Source organism: Heterodontus francisci, chromosome 7, assembly GCF_036365525.1.
Source record: "Heterodontus francisci isolate sHetFra1 chromosome 7, sHetFra1.hap1, whole genome shotgun sequence".
Taxonomy (NCBI): domain Eukaryota; kingdom Metazoa; phylum Chordata; class Chondrichthyes; order Heterodontiformes; family Heterodontidae; genus Heterodontus; species Heterodontus francisci.
The window spans coordinates 10191321-10216141 of NC_090377.1; the positions used below are offsets into that span (position 1 = coordinate 10191321).

Sequence of the window (24821 nt, forward strand, 5' to 3'; positions counted from 1 at the left end):
GTTAGAGGGACCTTGGTGTACTTGTTCTTAGATCATTGAAGGCAGCAGCATTGGTAGATAATGTGGTTAGGAAGGCATATGGGATACTTGCCTTTATTAGCCGAGGCATAGAATATAAGAGCAGGGAGGTTATGATGGAGCTGTATAAAACGCTAGTTAGGCCACAGTTGGAGTACTGTGTGCAGTTCAGGGCACCACACTACAGGAAAGATGTGACTGCACTGAAGAGGGTACAGAGGAGATTCACTCGGATGTTGCCTGGGCTGGAGCATTTCAGCTATGGAGAGAGACTGAAAAGGCTAGGGTTGTTTTCCTTAGAGCAGAGAAGGCTGAGGGGGGACCTGATTGAGGTATACAAAATTGAGGGGCATTGATAGGTTAGATAGGAAGAAACTTTTTCCCTTAGCGGAGGGGTCAATAACCAGAGGGCATAAATTTAAGGTAAGGGGCAGGAGGTTTAGAGGGGATTTGAGGGAAAAAAATTTCACCCAGAGGGTGGTTGGAATCTGGAACACACTGCCTGAAGGGGTGGTAGAGGCAGGAACCCTCACGACATTTAAGAAGTATTTAAATGAAACGCCATAGCATACAAGGCTACGGGCCAAGTGCTGGAAAATGGGATTAGAATAGATAGGTACTTGATGGCCGGCATGGACACGATGGGCCGAAGGGCCTGTTTCTGTGCTGTATGACTCTATGCTCTATGACCTTGAAAAATACCCTAACCATATACACTGTCCCATTCCTAACTTGCAAAGAGCTCATAGGAAAACCAAAAATAGTTTCCAACTGCACAGAAGGAGGCCATTCGGCCAATCATACCTTTGCTGGTTCTGTGAAAGAGCTATCCAATTAGTCCCAAACATAGGGCTGGATTTTGTTGAGGTCCCGATGTCAGGATCCGTGGCAGGAATGCCAGAAAACCATTCCGGCAGTGGCCTGCCACAGTGTGCGCAGTCCGGGAGTGTCAGGTCCAATCTCCCCCAGCGGCCGTGAGGCTCTGTGGTGGTCTCCCTGCTGTTGGGCGCCGGGACCCGACTTTAACTATGCAAATTAAGAAAATTAATATATTTAAACAAAATTATCTGTAATCTTACCTGCTGCCTGGAATCTTCCCAGTGCCGGCCAGCACTCTCACCTTCACTTTCCTGTCTGGCGGGAGAATAAAATTCAGCCCATAGGAACAGGAGCAGGCCATTCAGCCCATTGAGCCTGTTCTGACATTCAATGAGATCATGGCTGTTCTGTATCTTAACTCCATCTACCCACCTTGGCACCATAGTCCTTAATACCCTTGACTAGCAAAAGGTTATCAATCTCAGATTTAAAATTATGAATGGAGCATCTACTGCTTTTTGTGGGAGAGAGTTCCACACTTCCACCAGCCTTTGTATGAAGAAGTGTTTCCTAACTTCTCTCTTCCTCTTTCTCCATAGCCTTGCAAAGTTTTCCTTTTCAAGTATCTATCCAATTCCCTTTTGGAAGTTATTACTGAATCTGTTTCCACTCCCTTCCAACAACTCGTCATGCAAAAATAATTCTCCTCGTCTCCCCTCAGGGGCTGGTATTCTCTGTAACACACTCGGGGCTCTGTGTTAATCACCATTGACACACTCGGGGCTCTGTGTTAATCACCATTGACACACTCGGGGCTCTGTGTTAATCACCATTGACACACTCGGGGCTCTGTGTTAATCACCATTGACACACTCGGGGCTCCGTGTAACACGGCACTCTGCATCACACTCTGATGCGTCAATATAAATCATTTATCTCATTCACTGGAACACATTAACATAACCTCTTCATCTAGACTTCACAGTACAGTAGAAACTCAGACATGAAATTGGTGCACTTGTTCACATCAGCACATTAAATAAGATGAAATACCAAACGTCCATGTGTCACATGGGGAATGTACGAGATTTATACACTGCTGGATTATTGGGCAAAGAGGAGCAAAAGATTCTCTCGCATAGTTACATTAGGCCACAAGCCCGACATCGGGCTGATTTCTGGGTCGTGAACGTGGACGTGCATGTGGCGGAACATTGGGTGCGATTCCCAGAGGAGGCCAATTAAGAAGCCAACTAGGGATGGCCTGAGGACACAGGAGGGCCAATCAGAGTGCCCCAAGTGAAGAGCAAGTGGCAGATCGCTGTGCGCTGCAGAGGTAAATGCAGAAGGAGTGGACGGCACGAGATGGAGACACCATATTCCTGATGGGAGCAGCAGCCAATTCCTCACACTCAGCACTATCTAGTGGATCTGTCTGCAGATCACAATTTCAAGCATTTGCCTGCGGATGGTCCTGAGGATTGCCAACTTTGTCCATTAAAGTGACCACTGCATATGAATCTCATGGTGCTCCGACCTCCCACTCTGCTCTCGCCTTGTGAGTAGATGAGCACGCCAGCAAAATTCCATAGGCTTCCAAAAATGCCCACTAATTGCCTCTATATCTTAATTGGCGTCCCACCGCTCGAGAGCAGGTGACCGTCACCGCTCTGAAGCCGCCTCCAGTAAAGGTGCGCGGAGGCAGAAGACGTTGGGAAGTCGGCCCGACGCATTTTTTGGCAGTTTTCCAGGCCCCCCTCCCCCCCCCCCCCACCCCATTCTCCCCCAACCTCCCAACCCACCTCTACGGTGCTGGGAAATTTCCCTCCATTGAGTCTACAGCACAGAAACAGGCCATTCGGCCCATCTGGACTATGCTAGTGTTTATGCTCCACACAAGCCTCCTCCCACCCAGATCTCATCTCAACTCATCAGCATACCCTTCTATTCATCCCTCCCTCCTGTGTTTATATAGCTTCTCCTTAAATGCATCTATGTCATTCACCTCAACCACTCCATGTGGTAGAGAGTTAAGGAAGGAACTCCTTCCCTTCCTCCCTGTGGCAGCATCTCCACCAGATGGACTGCAGCAGTTCAGGAAGGCGGATCACCACCACCCTCTCAAGGGGCAGCTAGGGACGGGCAATAAACACTGGCCTTGCCAGTGATGCCCACATCCCAATTTTCTAAGAGGTTATGAGGTCCGAGTAAGAATGAGTTACAGTTCGGAGGCGGGGTCATGATGCTTGTGGTGAGGATCAGTTTACACTCGACCCTCTTCACCTCCCCCAATAACCACAGTCCGCTGTCACATCCACAAAGGATCACCAAGTGGCCAAAGACTTCCCTGGAACTGTCACCAACCTCCAGGAGACCAAGTCCCATTCACCCATCACTCCCTATGCTCGCTGACCTATATTGGCTCCCGTTGCTGCAATGTCTCGATTTTAAAGTTCTCATCCTTATATTTTCAAATCTCTCCATAGCTTTGCCCCTCCCTATCTCTGAAACCTCCTCCAGTCCCTACGACCCTCCAAAATCTCTGCACTTCTCCAATTCTGGCCTCTTGCACATCTATGGTTTGCATCACTCAGCCATTGGTGGCTGTGCCTTCAGCTGCCTGGGCCCTAAGCTCTGGAATTCCCTCCCTAAACCTCTCCACCTCTCCCTCCTCCTTTCAAAAAAAAGTCTTGCTTTTTAACCACTGAAAGATTTTTACAGCCAATGAAGTACTTTTGAAGTGTGGTTACTGTTGTAATGTAGGAAACGTAACAGCCAATATGTGCGCACCAAGCTCCCACAAACAGCGATGTGATAATGACCAGATAATCTGTTTTTATGATGTTGATTGAGGGATAAATATTGGCCGAGACACTGGAGAGAACTCCCTGACTCTTCACAAGAATAGCACCATGGGATCTTTTACACCCAACAAGGGGGGAGGGGGGGGGGGGGGTGCACACAGGGCCTTACTACAACATCAATCTGACCGATAGCACCTCCAACAGTGCAGCACACCCTCAGTACTACACTGGGAGTGTGAATTTGAATTTTTGCACTCCACAAACCCAGAGTAGGGCTTCAACCCACAACATTCTGACTCAGTGGTAAGAGTTGCTACCAACTGAGCCACAGCTGACACTCTGCTTAAAGGCACCGATCTCTTTGACCAAGCTTTTGGTCACCTGTCTTAATATCCCATGCAGCTTGGTGCAAAATTTCTGTCTGATAATTGCTCCAATGAAATGCCTTGGGATGTTTTACAATATTAAAGGTGCTATATAAATGCAAAGTGTTGTTGTTAACGATAAAGAACAAAGGGGGAGAAAGCTACAGGGCCACAATACTGAAACTACACACAGTATTCCCAACGCTTCCCAACAGCAGGCAATCAGACAAATCCAGGAACAATTCTCATATGCTGTAAACTCAAGGATTTCAGGATGAATTTGATGATTTTCCTGCCTTCCGTCCTGCCTTCCCCGCCACCACCAACTCCAGCAAATTGCTACCCTGCAATTCAATAGTATCTTTCAAAAGGGGAATTGGATATATACTTGGAAAGAAAAAATTTGCCGGGCTATGGAGAAAGAGCAGGGGACGGGAGTGAGACTAATTGGATAGCTTTCAAAGAGCTGGCACAGACGCAATGGGCCAAAGGCCTCCTTCTGTGGTGTAAGATTTTCTGATGATTTTAAATGATTATCAGGTTGGACTTTGCTCAGGAGGGAACATTCTGGTGTGTAGTGATGTGGAGGAGTGTTTTTTTTGTCTTTTTCCCTTTTCCTAAAAGCACTCTGACTACCTCAGCGTAAAGGTACGCTTTTGTAATCCGAGCCCCTGTTGCTCACTTACACAGCTAGAATCCACGGACTGGCAGATTCCAGAACAAAAATAAACTGCAGAGTGCGGCCCAAGCGAATGTGTGTGACTGAGCTGACAGCTGCAAATCACAACTCCCAGGGCCATCCAAAAAAACTCTCCACTGCAACATCCCATCACTGAACTCATCCTCCTGCACCATCTCCCTGATTCACTTTCACTTGCCGATCACCTCCAGCCTGTCTCTCTTTGTCTCTCTCTGTATTTCTATCTCTCTCTGTTTCTATCTCTCTCTCTCTCAATTGCTACATGTCTCTCTCTCTATCTGTATATCATAGAATGATACAGCACAGGAGGAGTGCCTGTGTTGGCTCTTTGAAAGTCCTATCCAATCAGTCCCACTCCCCCCTGCTCTTTCCCCAGAACCCTGCAATTATTTTCCCCTTCAAATATTTATCCAATTCCCTTTTGAAAGTTACTATTGAATCTGCTTCCACCGCCCTTTCAGGCAACGCATTCCAGATCACAACAACTCACTGCATAAAACAAATGTTCTTCATCCCCCCTCTGGTTCTCTCACCAATTATCTTAAATCTGTGGCCTTTGATTACCAACCTTTCTGCCCCTGGAAACAGTTTCTCCCCATTTACTCAATCAAAACCCAATCATATTCTATTTAAATCTCCCCTTAACCTTCTCTGCTCAAAGAAGAGCAATCCCAGTGGGATATGATACGATGGGCCGAATGGCCTCCTTCTGCACTGTAACGATTCTGTGAGCTTCTCCAGTCTCTTCACATTAACTGAAGTTGCTCATCCCTGGTACCATTCCAGTAAATCTCCTCCGCACCCTCTCCAAGGCCCTGACATCCTTCCTAAAGTGTGTGGTGCCTAGAATTGGGCAGACTATTCCAGCTGAGCCTGAACCAGTGATGTATAAAGGTTTAGTGTGTGTAAATATCTTGCCCTCTCTCTTGCTGTATGTCTATTTTACCCTGTTTCTCTGAACCTTACTGTGCCCTTTCTCCCTGTCCCACACGCTCCTCCTCCTCTCCGTCATCCTCCCTCTAAGTCTTGTTGCACCAGCTCTTAAGCTAACTCACACTGTCACTGGATGTCAAAATTGTGAGATTCTTATCCACTTTTTAGCTTGGCATCATCCACTCACTCGCCCTCCGGCCTTTCCTCCTGCACAACTAGTCACATCCTGCACTGTGGACTCTCCTGACGATTCCTGGAAATTCTGCTTGTGTCTCTTTCTCTCTATAAGTTCAATTTAAAGGAATTAAATCCATTTCCTGCCGGAAAGATGGAAAGAATTTTCATTTCTATAGCGCCTTTCACCACCTCAGGACATTCACAAGTCATTGACGGCCAACAGACACTATTTAATGTAGGAAGTCAATTTGTGCATAGCAAGATCTCACAAACAGCAATGAGATCTTCCTTCCTTGCCTCCATCCTTCCCTTCTCTTCCTGTCTTCCCTCTTTTCACTCTTCCTTCCTATACCCCCAACTGCCTGGACTAAATCTGACCCACCGAAGGCCCATTTCCATTCCCAGGTCACTCCCCTCTTGTATCCTTGTGGGAACCAATGTTGATGCGAGAAAGTGAGAGAACCTCTGAATGTGGGACATTCCATCGCAGAGACAACACACTGACCAGATAGTTGACCATAAAGGTGGTCGTGGGTATGAGTTTCACCCAATCTCCTGTGATTAATCATCTGAGAGTTCCTGGGTGACTGGGAGGGAGGAGAGAGAGAGAGAATTCTGCACATGGCTGATCAGTTTAAGGTTACACAGAACATAGATGTGGGACATGGCTCAGTAACTCTCTCACCTCTGAGCCAGAGGTTGTGGGTTTGAGCCTCACACCAGAGACTTAATCCAGGCTCACACTCCCAGTGCATTACTGAGGGAGTGCTGCACTGTTGGAGGTGCTGTCTTTCAGATGAGGCATGAAACTGAGGCCCCCCGTCTGCCCTCTCAGGTGGATGTAAAAATTCCCACGGCCACTCTTGGAAGAAGAGCAGGGGAATTCTCCCCAGTGGAGTGGGAGACAGGAGTTGGGTAACATAACTTCCTCCCCTTTTTATTCCAGGCCCCTTGAGATAAAGGCTAACAGTTCATTAACCTTTTTCACGACAGTTTGTTCCTGTCCCCTAGCTCGTAGCCAATTCAATGTTGTCCGTTCAAATCCCACCTTGCTGCGTTATTGCATTCCGTAAATCTGCTAGCTCATGGGCTGAAACTGGGAAAAATGATCAAAGCTGCCTGATTGTCAATAAAGGCCAACTGGTTCACTAATGTCCTCCAGGTAAGGGAATTGGCTAACACATGACTCCAGTCTCACACGATATGGCTGCCTGTTAGAAATACTCTAAGGGACTCAAACTGTCAGGTTAATGCAGAATAGGCATCAAAACATAGTTTTAACAAAAAACATTTTCTCTTCTTTTCAGGTGTTAAGGAATGCAAGCTCCAACAATTCATGCCCCTCCAGATCCTTCTTCCCCCTCATTTGCATCTGACTGCATCCCTTCTACTAATCTCATCCACTGCCATGTATTTACAAGACCCTCTGACCTTCCCCTTTCTGACGTTGAATGATCTGTACTTAGCAAAGGATTCAGTTTTATCCCCTTACGCGCCCACCTTAATGAATTTTGCCCTCGGCACGATGTTGAGCTCTTCTTCTGTCACCTTCGCCTACGTGCTCACTTCTTTGGCCAGGAGTCCTCCCCTCGACCAGCAGACCCATTCGCCCGCCTCCAGTATTCTCCCTCCACCTGGACCCCTCCCTCTGGCCTCTTTCCCGCTCTTGATCTTTTCATTAAGAACTGTTGGCATGACATCGGCCGTTTCAATTTCTCCACTCCCTTTACTCACTCTAACCTCTGAACTTGCCGCACTCTGCTCTCTCAGGTCCAACCTTGACATTCTGATCAAACCTGCAGACAAGGGTGGTGCTGTTGTTGTCTGGCGTACCAACCTCTACCTTGCAGAGGCTGAGTGCCAACTCCCAGACACTTCTTCCTACCTTCCCCTAGACCATGACCCCACCATTGAACATCAAGCCAGTGTCTCCAGGGCTGTCACTGACCTCATCTCCTCTTCCCTCCATGGCTTCCCACCTCATAGTCCCGCAACCCTGGGCACCCTACATCTACCTCCTTCCCAAACTTCACAAACAGCACTGCCCTGTTAGACCCATCGTTTCAGCCTGTTCCTGTCCTACTGAACTTATTTCTTCCTATTAACTCTATTTTTTCTCCCCTTGTCCATTCTCTTCCCACCTACATCCATGACTCTTCTGACACCCTACATCATTTCGACAATTTCCAGTTTCCTGGCCCTAACTGCCGCCTCTTCACTATGGACGTCCAATCTCGCTACACCTCCATCCCCCACCAGGACAGTTTGAGGGCTCACCTCTTCTTCCTTGAACAGAGGCCCAACCAGTCCCCATCCACCACCACCCTCCTCCGCCTGGCTGAACTTGTTCTCACATTCAACAACTTCTCCTTCAACTCCACTCACTTTCTCCAAGTAAAAGGTGTTGCTATGGGTACCCGCATGGGTCCTAGTTATGCCTGTCTTTTTGTGGGATATGTTGAACATTCCTTGTTTTAGTCCTACTCAGGCCCCCTCCCTCACCTCTTTTTCCGGTACATTGATGACTGTGTCGGTGCTGTTTTCTGCTCCCACCCGGAACTGGAAAATTTCAACAACTTTGCTTCTAATTTCCACCCTCCTCTCACCTTTACATGGTCCATCTCTGACACTTCCCTTCCTTTCCTCAACTTCCTTGGCTCCACTTTTGGGGCTAGGCTGTCTACTAATATTTATTATAAGCCCATCAACTCCCATAGCTACCTCGACTACACTTCCTCACACCCTGCCTCCTGGAAGGACTCCACTCCATTCTCCATGTTTCTCCTTCATATGAACATATGAATTAAAAGCAGGAATAGGCCATTCGGCCCCTTTGAGCCTGCTTCACCATTTAATAAGATCATGGCTGATTGGATTATGGCCTCAACTCCACTTTCTAGCCTATCCCTGATACCCTTTGACTCCCTTGTTTGTCAAGAATTTATCTACTTCCACCTTAAAATTATTCAATGACCCTGCCTCCACCACTCTCTGGGGAAGAGTTCCAAAGACTCACAACCCTCTGAGAGAATAAATTTCACTCATTTCCATCTTAAATGGGCGAGCCCTTATTTTTAAACTGTGCCCCCTAGTTTTAGTCTCTCCCACAAGGGGAAACATCCTTTCAGCATCCACCCTGTCAAGTCCCCTCAGTATTTCATGCATTTCAATAAGATCACCTCTCATTCTTCTAAACTCCAATGGATACAGACCCAACCTGTCCAACTTTTCTTCATAAGATAATCCTCCCCCAATCCCAGTAATCAGTCAGGTGAACCTTCTCTGAACTACCTCTAATGTAATTATATCTATTCTGAAATAAGGAGGCCAAAACTGTACACTGTACTCCAGGTGTGGTCTCACCAATACCCTAAACAACTGTAACAAAACATCCCTACATTTATATTCCATTTCCCTTACAATAAATGACAACATTCCATTTGCCTTCCTAAGCACTTGCTGTATCTGCATACCAACCATTTGTGATTTATGAACCAGGACACCAAGACCCCTCTGTACCTCAGATGTCTGCAATTTCTCTCCATTTAAATACATACGAACGTACGAATTAGGAGCAGGAGTAGGCCACTCGGCCCTTCGAGCCTGCTCCGCCATTCAATAAGTTCATGGCTGAACTGATAACTCCACATTCCCACCTACTCCCGATAACCTTTCACCCCCTTGCTTATCAAGAATCTATCTACCTCTGCCTTAAAAATATTCAAAGACTCGGCTTCCACCGCCTTTTGAGGAAGAGAATTCCAAAGATTCACAACCCTCTGACAGAAAAAATGTAATCTCTGTTTTAAATGGGCGATTCCTTATTTTTAAACAGTGACCCCCTAGTTCTAGATTCTTCCACAAGGGGAAACATCCTTTCCACATCCGCCCTGTCAAGACCCCTCAGGATCTCATATGTTTCAATCAAGTCGCCTCTTACTCTTCCAAATTCCAGCGGATACAAGCCGAGCCTGTCCAAACTTTTCTTGTAAGATAGCCCGCCCATTAGTCTAGTAAACCTTCTCTGAACTGCTTGCAATGCATTTACATCCTTAATAATAAATAATAATCTGCTTTGCTATTCTTCCTGCCAAAGTGGATAAGTTCACATTTTCCCACATTATACTCCATTTGCCAATTTTTTGCCCACTCACTTAATCTATCTATATCCCTTTGCAGACTCCTTATGTCCTCTTCACAACTTACTTTCCTACCTATCTTTGTGTCATCTGCAAATTTGGCAACCATACACTCAGTGACTTCATCCAAGTCACATCTGTTCTGATGGTGCAACCTTCTACAACAGTGCTTCTGATATGTCTTCCCTTTTCCTCAACTAAACATTCCACCCCCACTGTGGTTGACAGGGCCCTCAACCATGTCTGACCCATTTCCCGTACTTCTGCTCTTACCCCTTCCCTTCCCTCCCAGAAATGTGACAGGGTTCCCCTTGTCCTCACCTACCACCCCACCAACATCCACATCCAAAGAATCATCCACCGCCATTTCTGCCACCTCCAGCATGATACCACCACTAAACACATCTTCCCCTCCCTTCCCCTGTCAGTATTTTGAAGGGAACATTCCCTCCGTGACACCCTGGTCCACTCATCCATCACCCTGACACCTCGTCCCCTCCCCACGGCACCTTCCCATGCAATCGCAGGAGGTGTAATACCTGCCCTTTTACCTTCTCTCTCCTCACCATCCAAGGCCCTAAAAATCCTTATAGGTGAAACAGTGATTTCCTTGTGCTTCTTTCAATTCAGTATACTGTATTCGCTGCTTACAATGCAGTCTCCTCTACACTGGGGAGACCAAATGCAGATTGGGTGACTGCTTTGCGGAACACCTCCGCTCAGTCTGCAAACAAGACCCCCGAGCCTCTGGTTGTTTGCCAGTTTAATTCACCACTTTGTTCTCACGCCCACATTTCTGTCCTCAGCCTGCTACAGTGTTCCAGTGAAGCTGAACACAAGCTCGAGGAACAGCACCTCACCTTCCGATTAGACACTCTACAGCCTTCTGGACTCAACATTGAGTTCAACAATTTTGATATTTTTTTAACTTTGTACAGGTCTTGGTTTTCAAGTTTTGCTTTCAGACAGAGATGTTCATTATTCTGTCATTAACACACCTTCTGGACAAATACTTTGTCTTTTACTACAACTATTACCACTCCCTTTGCCTTTTGTTGCATGACATCTTTGTCATTTAATCTCTCCCACCCTCTGCTCTATCACACACTTTCCCTTTTGTTCTTCTTCCCCCCCCCCCCTTCCTGCCTTTCACTTCCTCAAAACCTATTACATTTCTAACCTTTACCAGTTCTGATGAATGTTCACAGACCTGAAACATTGACTCTGCTTCTCTCTCCACAGATGCTGCCAGACCTGCTGAGTATTTCCAGCACTTTAGTTAGAGATACAGCACTGAAACAGGCCCTTCGGCCCACCAAGTCTGTGCCGACCATCAACCACCCATTTATACTAATCCTACACTAATTCCATATTCCTACCACATCCCCACCTGTCCCTATATTTTCCCTACCACCTACCTATACTAGGGGCAATTTATAATGGACAATTTACCTACCAACCTGCAAGTCTTTTGGATTGTGGGAGGAAACCGGAGCACCCGGAGGAAACCCACGCAGACACAGGGAGAACTTGCAAACTCCACACAGGCAGTACCCAGAATTGAACCCGGGTCGCTGGAGCTGTGAGGCTGTGGTGCTAACCACTGCGCCACTGTGCCGCCCGGTTTTATTTTCTGGTTTTATTTCAGATTTCCAGCATCTGCACTATTTTGGTTTTATTAAAATACAGCCAGGCCTGGTAGCAAGTATGCAATAACCCGGAACTAAATTCTTTCAGCTTCCAATCCTCCTCAGCAAGTCTCTATTTTTAATAAACTTACATTAATGCAGTACCTCTAACGTAGGAAAACATCCCAAGGTCCTTTACAGGAATGATTATCAGACAAATATTTGACATCGAGCCACATTAGGAGATATTAGGACAAGTGACCAAAAAGGTAGGGTTTCAAGAGCGTCTTAAAGGAGGAGAGAGAGGGGGAGAGGTTCAGAGAGAGAATTCCAGAGCTTAGGGCCCAGGCAGCTGAAAGCACGGCAGTCAATGGTGGAGCGATGGAAATCGGAGACGTACAAGAGGCCAGAATTGGAGGAGTGCAGAGATGTTAGAGTGGCGTAGGGCTGGAGGAGGTTACAGAGATAGGGAGGGAGTGGGGTGGTGAGACAATGGAGGAATGTGAAAACAAGGATGAGAATTTTGAAATCGAGGTGTTGCCAGACCGGGAGCCAATATAGGTCAGCGAGCACAGTGAGTTGTGTGGGTGAGTTCGGATACAGGCAACAGAGTTTGGATGAGTTAAAGTTTATGAAGGGTGGAAGGTGGGAGGCTGGCCGCAGTTTTGACACCACTGATCTGGACAATGGTTGTCAAACAGATTATTTAACTGTAATGGGCATCGCCAACAAGCCTGATCCTGTTCTCACCTTTCCGGGAGGGTTTACTGTTTAGTGATTAGGAGCTGGCACTCTGGATCATTTTACCCCTTTCCCAGTCCAGTGGGGCTACTAAGGCCAGCTGATGGCTCTCTACATTGATCTGGCTGAAGTTATAGTTGAAGCATAACATCATACAACACAGAAGGAGGCCATTCAGCCTATCATGTCTATGCCAGCTCACTGAAAGAGCTATTCAATTAGTCCCACTGCCCTGCTCATTCCCTACAGCTCTGTAAATTTTTCCCTTCAAATATTTATCCAATTCCCTTTTGAAAGTTACCATTGAATCTGCTTCCACCGCCCTTTCAGACAGCGCATTCCAGATCACAACAGCTCACTGCGTAAAAAAAAATTCTCAACACCCATCTGGTTACTGACCCTCCTGCCACTGGAGACAGTTTCTCCTTATCTATCTGTCAAAATCCTTCTTGATTTTGAACACCTCTGTTAAATATACCCTTAACCGTCTCTGCTCTAAGGAGCACAATCCCAGCTTCTCCAGTCTCTCAGCTGGCTCTGCATCAACTCTTAATCAAAAGCTATGCCCCTCCTGTGATTCAGTGTTACACTGGGTAAATGTGTTAACCATTGAAACCACTGTAAAGCAAAGACATAGGAATAGGAGGAGACCATTCAGCCCCTTGAGCCTGTTGTGGCATTCAGTGAGATCATAGCTGATCTGTGACCTAACTCCATATACCTTTGTCTTTGCCCCATATCGTTTAATAGCTTTGGTTAACAAAAATCTATCAATCTCAGATTTAAAATTAGCAATTGACCCAGCATCAATTGTCGTTTGTGGAAGAGAGTTCCAAACTTCTCCCACCCTTTGTACAAGTATTTCCTTCTCTCATCTTGAAAGGTCTGCTTCTGATTTTCCGACTCTGCATACTAGTCCCAGACATCTCAACCTATCCTATCTGTCCATCTTAAAATTTCGATCCATTCACCCCTTAACCTTCTAAATGCCAAGGAATACAGCCCTGATTTGTGTGTATTTCCCCTGCCCATCCCCAGACTCCCACCGTCCACCCTCCCTCAGACGAATGTCCTACCTTCCAACTCCAGGACAGCAAGCACTGCGGACGTGCGGGATTCCCCCAGAAGATTCCGCGCGATGCAGGTGTAGACTCCGGCGTCCGTGGGCTTGCAATCGCGAATCCACAGTGCTCCGTACTCCCCACTATCTTGGGGAAGCCAGCGATTGTTCTTGAACCAGGCCAGAGTGGGCACAGGGCTACCAGTCACCGCCACTTTCAGCCTGATGTCACAGCCGGTGCCAATGGCCGCGTTCTTCAGCTTTCTGAGAAAGGTGGGGGGTTGGAAGTGCTCTCGAACAGACAGCTCGGGCACAGTCTGGTCCCCATGGACCCTGGCCCTCTTCGGGGGCACAGCAGAAGCTACCCCTGCCAACCTGACTCTTCCAGAGGGCTGCAAGGAACTGCGACTGAGCTCATCGCCACTCTTCTTTAGAGTTAGGGTAGTTTGGGCAGTGTGCATGGTGAAAAACTCTCAACAACATACAATTAATTGAAAGTCAGGGAGAGAATGGGCGAGAATAATCCAATCCAACTTTCCTTTTTAAAACTTTGCAGAAAATTCTTTTGTAATTTGAAAAAAAATGTTATAGAATTGAATAAAGGATGGAGAGAGAGAGAGAAAGAGAAGAGTTGGGAGGAAAGAATAAATAATCCAACTTGTTTTTCAAAACTAAAAGTTTTTGTTTAGTTTGAAAAAAAAAACTTTTACTGAATTGAAATAAAGTCGAGGGAGGCGAGTGAGGGCAAAACACAAACTGGTCTTCAATAAATCTGTCAAACAAACAAAAATGTTGACAGAGAGGAGGTTCGGGGGGTGGGGGGGATAAATTTTTGAAGATAAGTAGTTGCACAAGAATCTCCAACCTCTGAACATTTAAGCAAAAAACATTCTGAAAACGATAAAACTTTTTGCAAGGGTAAAAAAGTTAGCGTACCTCTTTCCTTTTAAATAAAGTTTTCCTCAGGATTTTCCAGGTTGAAATGATTTTGAGGGGGGATCTCCTTTGAGGGAGGGGGAGAAATCTGTCCAGAACTGATGCTTTAACGAGCCATATTTTTAACAGATTTGACTGGTTCAGGCTGCTGCTTTTTGCCATCAGCAAAGCTTCAGAGAATTCCCCCTCGACAGTGCCTGCTCCCTCTTCCTTGCTTCTTTTTTGAATAAGTTTTTACATCAGTTGTTTTGCGTAGTAGAGCTTGGAGGTGCCCAGACCATGGTTGCCCCTCTGCTCAGTCCCAGGGGTAGGTGGTCTCCCACGAGTCTCTCTCAAGCCTTGTCCTCTCTCTCTCTCTCTCTCTCTCTCTCCTGTCACTCCTCTCCAAACCCCAGCTGTCTCCCATCACTCACAGCTCTCTTCAAACATCTCACATTCATCCCTTTAGAGCAGCCAGTGACAGTGGTGGGGGTGGATGACAGAACGAAAAAAGACCAAAGTCCATCCAGTTCACTCCTATCATTTTGGTAGTCACATGATAATGAAAGTGTTCACTAGTCATTGTGATCAATCTGCATCTTTGTGATGAGACATTAACCCCAGTCCCCGTCTGCCCTCTCAGGTGGACATAAACGATCCCATGGCCACTATTTTGAACAAGAGGTGAGGGGGGGGGGGGTTCTCCCCGGGGTCCCGGCCAATATTTATCCCTCAATCAACATCACAAAAACAGATCATCTGCTCATTATCACATCGCTGTTTGTGGGATCTTGCTGTGTGCAAACTGGCTGCTGCGTTTCCTACATTGCAACAGTGACGACACTTCCAAAGTACTTCATTGGCTGTAAAGCACTTTGGGATGTCCAGAGGTCGTGAAAGGCGCTATAGAAATGCAAGTCGTTCGGGTGGGTGCTCCCCTCTCCTCATGTCTGAGTCAGTTGCAAAAGAAAGATTTTCATTTATATAGCACCTTTCACAACCTCAGGATGTCTCAAAGCCCTTTACAGCCAATGAAGTACTTTTTGAAGTAATTGGTGGAGCCGGCTCAAAGGGCCGAATGGCCTACTCCTGCTCCTATTTCTTATGTTCTATGTACTTGTGAAGTGTAGACACGCCATTTCCTGAGCAGTGGCTCCCCATGCTATTAAAGGCTCAATATTGCAATGCAGCCCAAATGATGGAATGAATTAAATAAACAACACGGAATTTACACACTTCTATTCATTCCCAGGCTGTGAGCGTCACTGGCAAGGCCAGCATTCATTGCCCATCCCTAATTGTCCTCAAGGAAAGTGGTGGTGAGCTGTCTTCTTGTATACAGCTGGGTGGGTTGTGAGGCCATTTCAGAGGGCAGTTAAGAGTCTGTGGGTCTGGAGTCACCTACAGGCCAGACCAGGTAAAGATGGTGCATTTCACTCCCGGAAAGATATCAGAGGGTTTTTACAACAATCCAGTACTTTCATGATCCTGATTCCTAAAACTATCTTTTTATTTCAGACTTATTACCTAACTGACTTTAAATCCTCTGATAGCCATGGTGGGATTTGAACATATGTCTCCGGATCATTTAAACATGACTCTAGATTATTACTTAACTTACATAACCACTATGCTACTGCACACCCTAACTACACTGATGCTATTCACCTCAACTACTACCTGTGGCAGAGACTTCCATATTCTCACCACCGCATACAGAAGTTTCTCCTGAATTCCCCTTAGATTTCTTATTATTTATTATTTTATCCTGGTTCTCGGCATTGACATTCCACGCCTAGATTTAGCTGCTTATATGTCTGAGTCGCTGTCAAATCTCACAACTCAATTTAAAGCAACAATACAACTTGACCATTTCCATTCCCTTTAACAATTGTAAATGAATTTACAGGATCTCCTGACAGGGTTAATGACAAAAAGAAGGTTTTTGGCTCCCTAACTGCTCCATTCATGCTGAAAAATTGGGGTGGTCGACAGGCAAATGTTAAAATTAGACCCAGACTACAGCTCCCTCTACACTGTTCCATCAAACACTCCCAGGACAGGTACATTGTTTATCTGTTTTTAATAAAGTTATTTTAAAAATATGTATATAAAGGGGGCCTGAGGAATAAAGGCCCCCTCGACATAAAAAAAAAACAGGGGTTAGATACAGAGTAAAGCTCCCTCTACACTGTCCCCATCAAACACTCCCAGGACAGGTACAGCACAGGGTTAGATACCGAGTAAAGCTCCATCTACACTGACCCCATCAAACACTCCCAGGACAGATACAGCACGGGGTTAGATACAGAGTAAAGCTCCATCTACACTGACCCCATCAAACACTCCCCAGGACAGGTACAGAACGGGGGTTAGATACAGAGTAAAGCTCCATCTACACTGTCCCCCATCAATCACTCCCCAGGACAGGTACAGAACGGGGGTTAGATACAGAGTAAAGCTCCCTCTACACTGTCCCCATCAAACACTCCCAGGACAGGTACAGCACGGGGTTAGATACAGAGTAAAGCTCCATCTACACTGTCCCCATCAAACACTCCCAGGACAGGTACAGAACGGGGGTTAGATACAGAGTAAAGCTCCATCTACACTGTCCCCATCAAACACTCCCAGGACAGGTACAGCACGGGGTTAGATACAGAGTAAAGCTCCCTCACGATGGAAGAGGAATGTGACAAAATATTGGCAGATGCTGAGAGAGTAGAGGCAATGGATAAGGTAAAAATTGAGATGGAGGAGGTACTGGAAAGGCTGACTATGCTCAGGGCAGATAAGTCACCTGGTCCAGATGGCTTGCATCCAGGTTGCTAAAGGAAGTGGGGGGGGGTGGGGGGAGATAGTGGAAGGGCTCGCCGTAATCCTTCAATCTTTCCTGGATATGGGGGGAGGTGCCAGAGGAGTTGGGAGTGGTAAATGTAACACCTTTATTCAAGAAAGGGTGTAAGGACAGTCCCAGCAACTACAGGACAGTTATTTTAATATCAGTGGTGGGTAAGGTTAGAGAAACAATAATCAGGGGGAAAAACCAACAGATACTTAAAGGTTCAAGTTAATTAAGGATAGCTAGCATGGATTTGTAAAAGGCAGATCATACTTGACTAATCTAATTGAATTTTTTGATGAAGAAACAGAATCACAGAATCAAGGAGGCCATTCGGTCCATCGTGTCTGCACCGGCTCTCTGAAAGAGCAATTCTCTCAGTTCCATTCCCCTGCCTTCTCCCTGTAACCCTGCACATTCTTCCTTTTCATATAAACTGTCCAATTCCCTTTTGAATGCTTCAATTGAACCTGCCTCCACCACGTTCTCAGGCAGCACATTCCAGACCTTAACCACGCACTGCGTGAAAAAGTTTTCCCTCATATCACTTTTGCTTCTCTTACCCATTACTTTAAATCTGTGCCCTTTCATTCTCGATCCTTTCACAAGTGGGAACAGTTTCTCTCTATCTACTCTGTCCAGACCCCTCATGATTTTGAATACCTCTATCAAATCACCTCTCAGCCTTCTCTTCTCCAAGGAAAACAGTCCTAGCTTCTCCAATCTATCTTCATAACTGAAATTCCTCATCCCTGGAACCAGTTTCATGAATCTTTTTTGTACTCTCTCCAATGCCCTCACGTCTTTCCTCAAGTACGGCGACCAGAATTGGATGCAATACTCCAAACTAGTGTCTTATACAAGTTCAACATAACTTCCTTGCTCTTGTACTCTGTGCCTCTATTAATAAACCCAGAATACTGTCTGCTTTATTAACCGCTCTCTCAACCTGTCCTGCCACCTTCAATGAAGGGAATGCGTTGAATGTTGTTTATATGGACTTTAAGAAAAGATTTGATAAGGTACTACATTAAAAGGCGGGTTAACAAAATTGAGGCTCATGGAATAGGGGGGTCAGTGTCCAATTGGATAAAAAATTGGCTTAAGGACAGAAAACAGTGAATCGTAGTAAATGGTTGTTTTTCAGACTGAAGGATGCTAGACAGTGGTGTTCCCCAAGGGTCAGTGCTGGGGCCACTGCTTTTTTTACTATATATAAATGACTTGGATTTTGGAATACAGAGTAGAATCTCAAAATTTGGTGATGATACCAAACTCGGAGGAGTGGCAAACAGTGAGGATGATACAAACCACCGGTAACAGGACATAGATAGACTAGCAGAATGGGCAGAGAAGTGAGTTGATGCATTTTGGCAGAAGGGATAGGGTGAGGCAGTATTGACTTAATGGCTCAGTTCCAAAGAGGAGGAACAGAGGATCCTGGGGAGAGTGCGGGGGGGGGGGGGGGGGGGGGTGGGGGGGGGGGGTGCATGTGTATCAATCTTTGAAGGTGGCAGGATATATTGAGAGAATGGTTAGTAAAGCATGTGGGATCTTGGGCTTCATAAATAGAGGCATTGAGTACAAAAGGGAGTTATGCTGAACCTTTATATACCAACCGGAATATTGCAGCAGTTCTGGTCACCACACTTTAGGAAGGATGTGAGGGTCCTTGAGAGGATGTTAGAGTAGATTTACCAGAATGGTTTCAGGGATGGGGGGGATTTTAGTTACAAGGTTAGATTGGAAAAGCTGGGTTTGTTCTCCTTGGAACAAAGGAGATTGAGGGGAGTTTTAATAGAAGGGCCCTAACAACCCCACTGCCTTGTGGGCGTCTCGGGAGAGACCAAGGCTAAGGGAGTAAACCCTAACAGATAATCCGTAGGCGGTTATGTGTCACCTTTGGCATGTTTCTGGCAGTTCCTGCAGCCATACTGGTGCCAAACGTCGTGCCCTGCACTCCTTTGGACCCCACCAGAAAGCCCGAGAGGGGGGTTTTGACGACTGGGCAACTCTCAACCTCCATAAATTTGCCCAGGCATGCGCCATGGAGAGGTCACTCCATAGTTGCCTCACAGCAACTGACACAACACGGAAGGCAGCAGTTACGGGTTATAAGTCCAGATAAATTGGCGTCTAGAATTGGCCTTTATAGCCACTCCAGGCGCTGCTTCACAAACCACTGACCACCTCCAGGCGCGTATCCATTGTCTCTCGAGATAAGGAGGCCCAAAAGAAAAGAAAGAAAAGTACAAGATTATGACAGGCTTAGATAAGTTAGACAAGGAAAAACAAATGGTACAAGGACTAGGGGACACAGATTGCAGGTTTTGGGCAAGAGATGCAGGCGGAATATAATGAAGAAACTTTTTACGCAGTGGGTGGTAATGACCTGGAACTCGCTGCCCACGAGGGTGGTGGAAACAGAGACAATCAGTGACTTCAAAAGGAAATTGGATGGGCACTTGAAGGGAATAAACTTTCAGGGCTAAGGGGATCGAGTGGAGGAGTGGGACTGACTGGATTGCTCTGTGGAGAGCCAGCATGGACTCAATGGGCTGAATGGCCTCCTTCTCTGCTGTAAATGACTCTTTGACTCTATATTGTCCCCATCAAACAGTCCCAGGGCAGCTACAGCATGGCTTAGATACAGAGTACAGCTCCCTCTTCACTGAGATGCTGAGGTAACACAGTCTCCAATCACAGAATTGTTACGCACAGAAGGAGGCCATTCGTCCCGCTGAGTCTATGCTGGCTCTTTGAAAGTGCAATTTACCTAATGCCACTCCCCCACCTCCCTGTAGACATGCACATGCTTCCTTTTCAGATAACAATCCAATTCCCTCTCGATTGAATCTGCCTCCAGCACACTCTCGGGCAGTGCATTCCAGATCCTAACCACTCGCTGCATGAAAAAGTTTTCCTCATGTTCCCCATTGCTTCTTTTTCCAATTGCCTTAAATCTGTGCCCTCTCGTTCCTGATCCTTCCACCAATGAGAACAGTTTCTCTCTATCTATTCTGTCCAGACCCCTCATGATTTTGAATACCTCGATCAAATCTCCTCTCAACCTTCTTTTCTCCAAAAACAGTCGCCAACGCTCCTATCTGTCTTCATAACTGAAGTTTCTCATCCCTGGAACCATTCTCATGAATCTTTTCTGCACCCTCTCTAATGACCTTCACATTCTTCCTAAAGTGTGGCTCCCGGAACTGGACACATTACTCCAGTTGAGGTCGAAACAGTGTTTTATACAAGTTTAACAAAACCTCCTTGCTCCTTACTGGGAAAGAGCAATGTGGATTTATACCTTAAATTTACACCTTAAATCTGACACCTGACACTGTACATTACACACCTGCATTGGCAAGAAGGCAAAAGGCTGTTTAGCCAGGAAGTCGTCTGCCTCCCTCCCTCTGTCTGTCTACCTATCTGTCTGTCTGCTCCCTCCATCTGTCTGTCTATCTGTCTGTCAGTCTGCCAGCCTCTGTCTGTGTGTCTGTCCATCACAAGTCCTGATTTAGAAGATTCTTTTACACAGTCTGATGACTCTCTCTGCTGGTTACACATAAATATTACATGTTAGAAATAAATAATCACTTCTAAACTCATTACAGGAGTCAAAGACTTGAGGCCCAATGATGAACACTTCAAAGGGCACCACAATTTGGATTTCTTTCCTCTCTTTGGGAATATAAAATGTGCGAACGTGCAGGTCAACGAATTGCAGTCTCTCTGGCTGCAATTAAACTTTAAATAGACAGATGTTAACTCTGGCACTCTCTCACCTCTGAGTTAGAAGGTCCTGGGTTCACATCCACTCCAGAGATTTGAGCACAAAATCCAGGCTGATGCTTCGGTACAGTACTGAGGGGGTGCTGCACTGTCAGATGTGCCGGAACTGAGGCCTCGCGTGGATGTAAAGGATAAAAGAGTTCTCCCTGGTGTCCCAGCCAATATTTATCCCTCAACCATCACAAAAACAGATGATCTGTTCATTATTGCATTGCTGTTTGTGGGATCTTGCTGTGTGTAAATTGGCTGCCGCATTTCCTACATTTCAACAGTGGCTACTCTTCAAAAATACTTCATTGGCTGGAAAGCAATTTGGGGCGTCTTGAGGTCATGAAAGTTGCAATAGAAAATTCTCTCGCTCTTATGCAATTCACTAACTCTAATTGATTTTCTCACTTGTCCAACTCCCTCTTAAAATCATTGATGTTGTCAACTTTAAGTAGAGCTGAGCAGTCTGGTCCAAGTCATTTGGGAGGGATCAAGGATCAGCAGTGGGGTGGGGGGAGGGGCTTGGGTCAAGGACCCCCATCGCCTTGAGGTGAGATGATTTTGTATATTCAAATCTGACGGATACTAGTACAGGTGCTACAGATGGTCACCACCAGGTGGCAGTGATGGGCAGCGACAGCTGGTTCTCTGCAGCTGGATAGTAAACCCGTCTCTCGCTGCTGTCAATCCAGGGGACTGCTCCGTCCAGTTGTGGCTGGGTGCTGGGATGGTTGTCATCTTGTTCATTGATAGGACTCGACTGTGTTTAATGTCGATCAATTATTTCAGCTGGACAGGTTTGGGAGGTACAGGAGATTATGCTGGCGAGTTGTACAACACCATGTCTACCTTGGCTGTGAGGAAGTGACTGTTTATCTAGAGAATAGTGGAGATGTGAAACAGGCTTCAGGCTCGTCCGCTGGACACTGCTTCACTAAATCCCTTCAACTGAGAGCTGGACCTGTGTCTGGTTGGGATGGAGGTCACCTTGTACAAGAGATATTTATCATATAACATTAATCAGGACCAGAGTAATCTCTTGACTAGTTTCAATTGCCTAAGGGGTAGGAGGGGGATTTCCCGGAATTTTCTTCCTAATTCACCTCTCCTAGGAAATTCTGTGGCTCTGTGTGGAGTGGGGAATCAATATATCACAGTGCACACAGTGCCTAAACTGTGTGGAACAGCCTGGCAGGAACTATAGATTCCCTCCTCACCCCCTGTGCTCACTGACCTACATTGGCTCTGGGTTCAGCAACAGCTCAATTAAAAAATCTTCATCCTTGTTTTCAAATCCATTCATGGCATCGCCCCTCCCTATCTCTGTTACCTCTGTCAGCCTCACAATCCTCCGAGATAGCTGCACTCCTCCAATTCTGGCATCTCACGCATCCCCAATTTTAATTGCTCCACCATTGGCAGCCCTGCCTTCAGCTGCCTGGGCCCTCTCCGCCTCTCTCTCCTCCTTTACAGCACTCGTTAAAACTGATCTCTTTGAACAAGTTTTTAGGGCGGCGCAGTGGTTAGCACCGCAGCCTCACAGCTCCAGCGACCCGGGTTCAATTCTGGGTACTGCCTGTGCGGAGTTTGCAAGTTCTCCCTGTGTCTGCGTGGGTTTCCTCCGGGTGCTCCGGTTTCCTCCCACATGCCAAAGACTTGCAGGTTGATAGGTAAATTGTCCATTATAAATTGCCCCTAGTATAGGTAGGTGGTAGGGGAATATAGGGACAGGTGGGGATGTGGTAGGAATATGGAATTAGTGTAGGATTAGTATAAATGGGTGGTTGATGGTCGGCACAGACTCGGTGGGCCGAAGGGCCTGTTTCAGTGCTGTATCTCTAAACTAAACTAGTCACCTGTCCTAATATCTCCTTATGTGACTCAGTGTCAAATTTTGTTGTATAATCATTTCTGTGAATCATCTTGACTATGTTAAAGGGACTGTATACAGGAAAGTTGTTGTTGTCTTCTCCTAAACATCATTTTCATAAATTTACATGTGATCTACTTTGGGAACAAACTGCTGAAATCCACCCACCTAAAATATAGAGGCATCACCTGTCGGGAGGGAGGGAGGGAGGGGGGCGGGGGGGGGGGGGGGGTCTGATGGCGGTCCTTCATCTCCCCTTGTGACTAAAGAAATTAGAGATACCAGATACCAGAGCTTAGAGATAATTGGGTGCAAAACTGGCCTGTCAAAACTTTTAAACCTGTTAATTTTAATTCTTTTTAAAAATTCATTCTCAGGATGTGGGTGTCATTGGCAAGGCCAGTATTTACTGAATAAACTGACGGTCAGTTAAGAGTTTGGTACTGGAGTCATTATAAAGAAAGATAGACTTGCATTTCTATAGTGCCTTTCACCACCTCCCGAAGTGCTTTATAGGCAATGATGCGTAGTCACTGTTGTAGCCAATCACAGCAGCCAATTTACACCAGTCTGTTTTTAGTTATTGGTTGAGGGATAAATATTAGCCCAGGACACTAGGGAGACCTCACCCCTGCTCTTCCTTGAAATAGCGCCATGGGATCCTCTCTGTGGATCACCTCCCAATGATCCCTTGAGCAATGCCATTGGGAGCTTCTTGCTCCTGGTAGGGCTACCCATAGCGGCAAGGTCAGGGGGAGATACCAGACAAAGTGCGGTCCAAAAAGTCCTCCATGACGGAATAGGCGAAGGGAGACTGTGTGTCTCACTGGCTGCAGGGGCAAGGAAGTCTTCGTGGCTCAACACATCACCGAAATCTGACCCCCAACCTGTCAAGGCCGTGTGGACAATGATGGCACCCCAAGGTTCCCACCTTAAATGAAGTCACATGGAGGCTTCTCTCAGGGTCCATCTGCCAAGTCCTGTGGAGATGGAGGATTGGCGATGGGGACAGGGCTGTGAATCTGGGGGCCCCCAGTCAAGAAACTGCGCACAGGTGACAGATGCATGAATGTCTTTGGTCGCCTGCGTTGGGGAATTGTCCATCAAGCTACATCACGCTTCAAGTCCCAAAGATGAGGCTGAGCGACGGCAGAGCGGGAAGCAAACCCTACACTCTGGATCCCACTACCTCATGGGACATCCTGCCCTATGTGACCATAGATCTGTGGCTTGTAAATCAGCCTTCTCAGTCACATGGAAATCCATGACAGAAAGTCACAACCCTCAGTAGACATTGTACTCAAATTGAGGGACAGCTGACTGCCCATCCACCTGAGAGGACAGACAGGGTTTCAGTTTAACATAAAAGCAAAATACTGCAGATGCTGGAAATCTGAAATAAAAACAAGAAATGCGGGAAATACTCAGCAGGTCTGGCAGCATCTGTGGAGAGCGAAGTTAATGTTTCGGGTCAGTGACCCTTCTTCAGTTTAACACTTCATCTGAAAGACAGCACCTCCAACAGCATAGCAGTCTGGATTTTTTTTTACTCATTCACAGGATGTGGGCCTCACTGGCGAGACCAGGATTTATTGACCATCCCTAATTTAGTTTTAGAGATACAGCACTGAAACAGGCCCTTCGGCCCACCGAGTCTGTGCCGACCATCAACCACCCATTTATACTAATCCTACACTAATCCCATATTCCTACCACATCCCCACCTGTCCCTATATTTCCCTACCACCTACCTATACTAGGGGCAATTGCTAATGGCCAATTTACCTATCAACCGGCAAGTCTTTGGCATGTGGGAGGAAACCGGAGCACCCGGAGGAAACCCACGCAGACACAGGGAGAACTTGCAAACTCCACACAGGCAGCACCCAGAATTGAACCTGGGTCGCTGGAGCTGTGAGGCTGCGGTGCTAACCACTGTGCCACTGTGCTGCCCATTGCCCTAGAGAAAGTGTTGGTGAGCTGCATTCTTGAATTTTTTTTTTCAAAAATATACTTTATTCATAAAA

The 24821-nt window shown here is 46.4% G+C and overlaps 1 protein-coding gene across 1 annotated transcript in view; it reads right to left on the bottom strand.

Annotated features, from left to right (window-relative positions):
- spega (striated muscle enriched protein kinase a) overlaps nt 1-13845 on the bottom strand; it is a 684640-nt gene extending 670795 nt beyond the window's left edge. The window contains exon 1 of the mRNA XM_068034685.1: nt 13401-13845. Coding sequence (XP_067890786.1) covers nt 13401-13845 — 445 coding nt within the window. The remainder of the gene's footprint in view (nt 1-13400) is intronic.
- Nucleotides 13846-24821: the final 10976 nt, after the last annotated feature.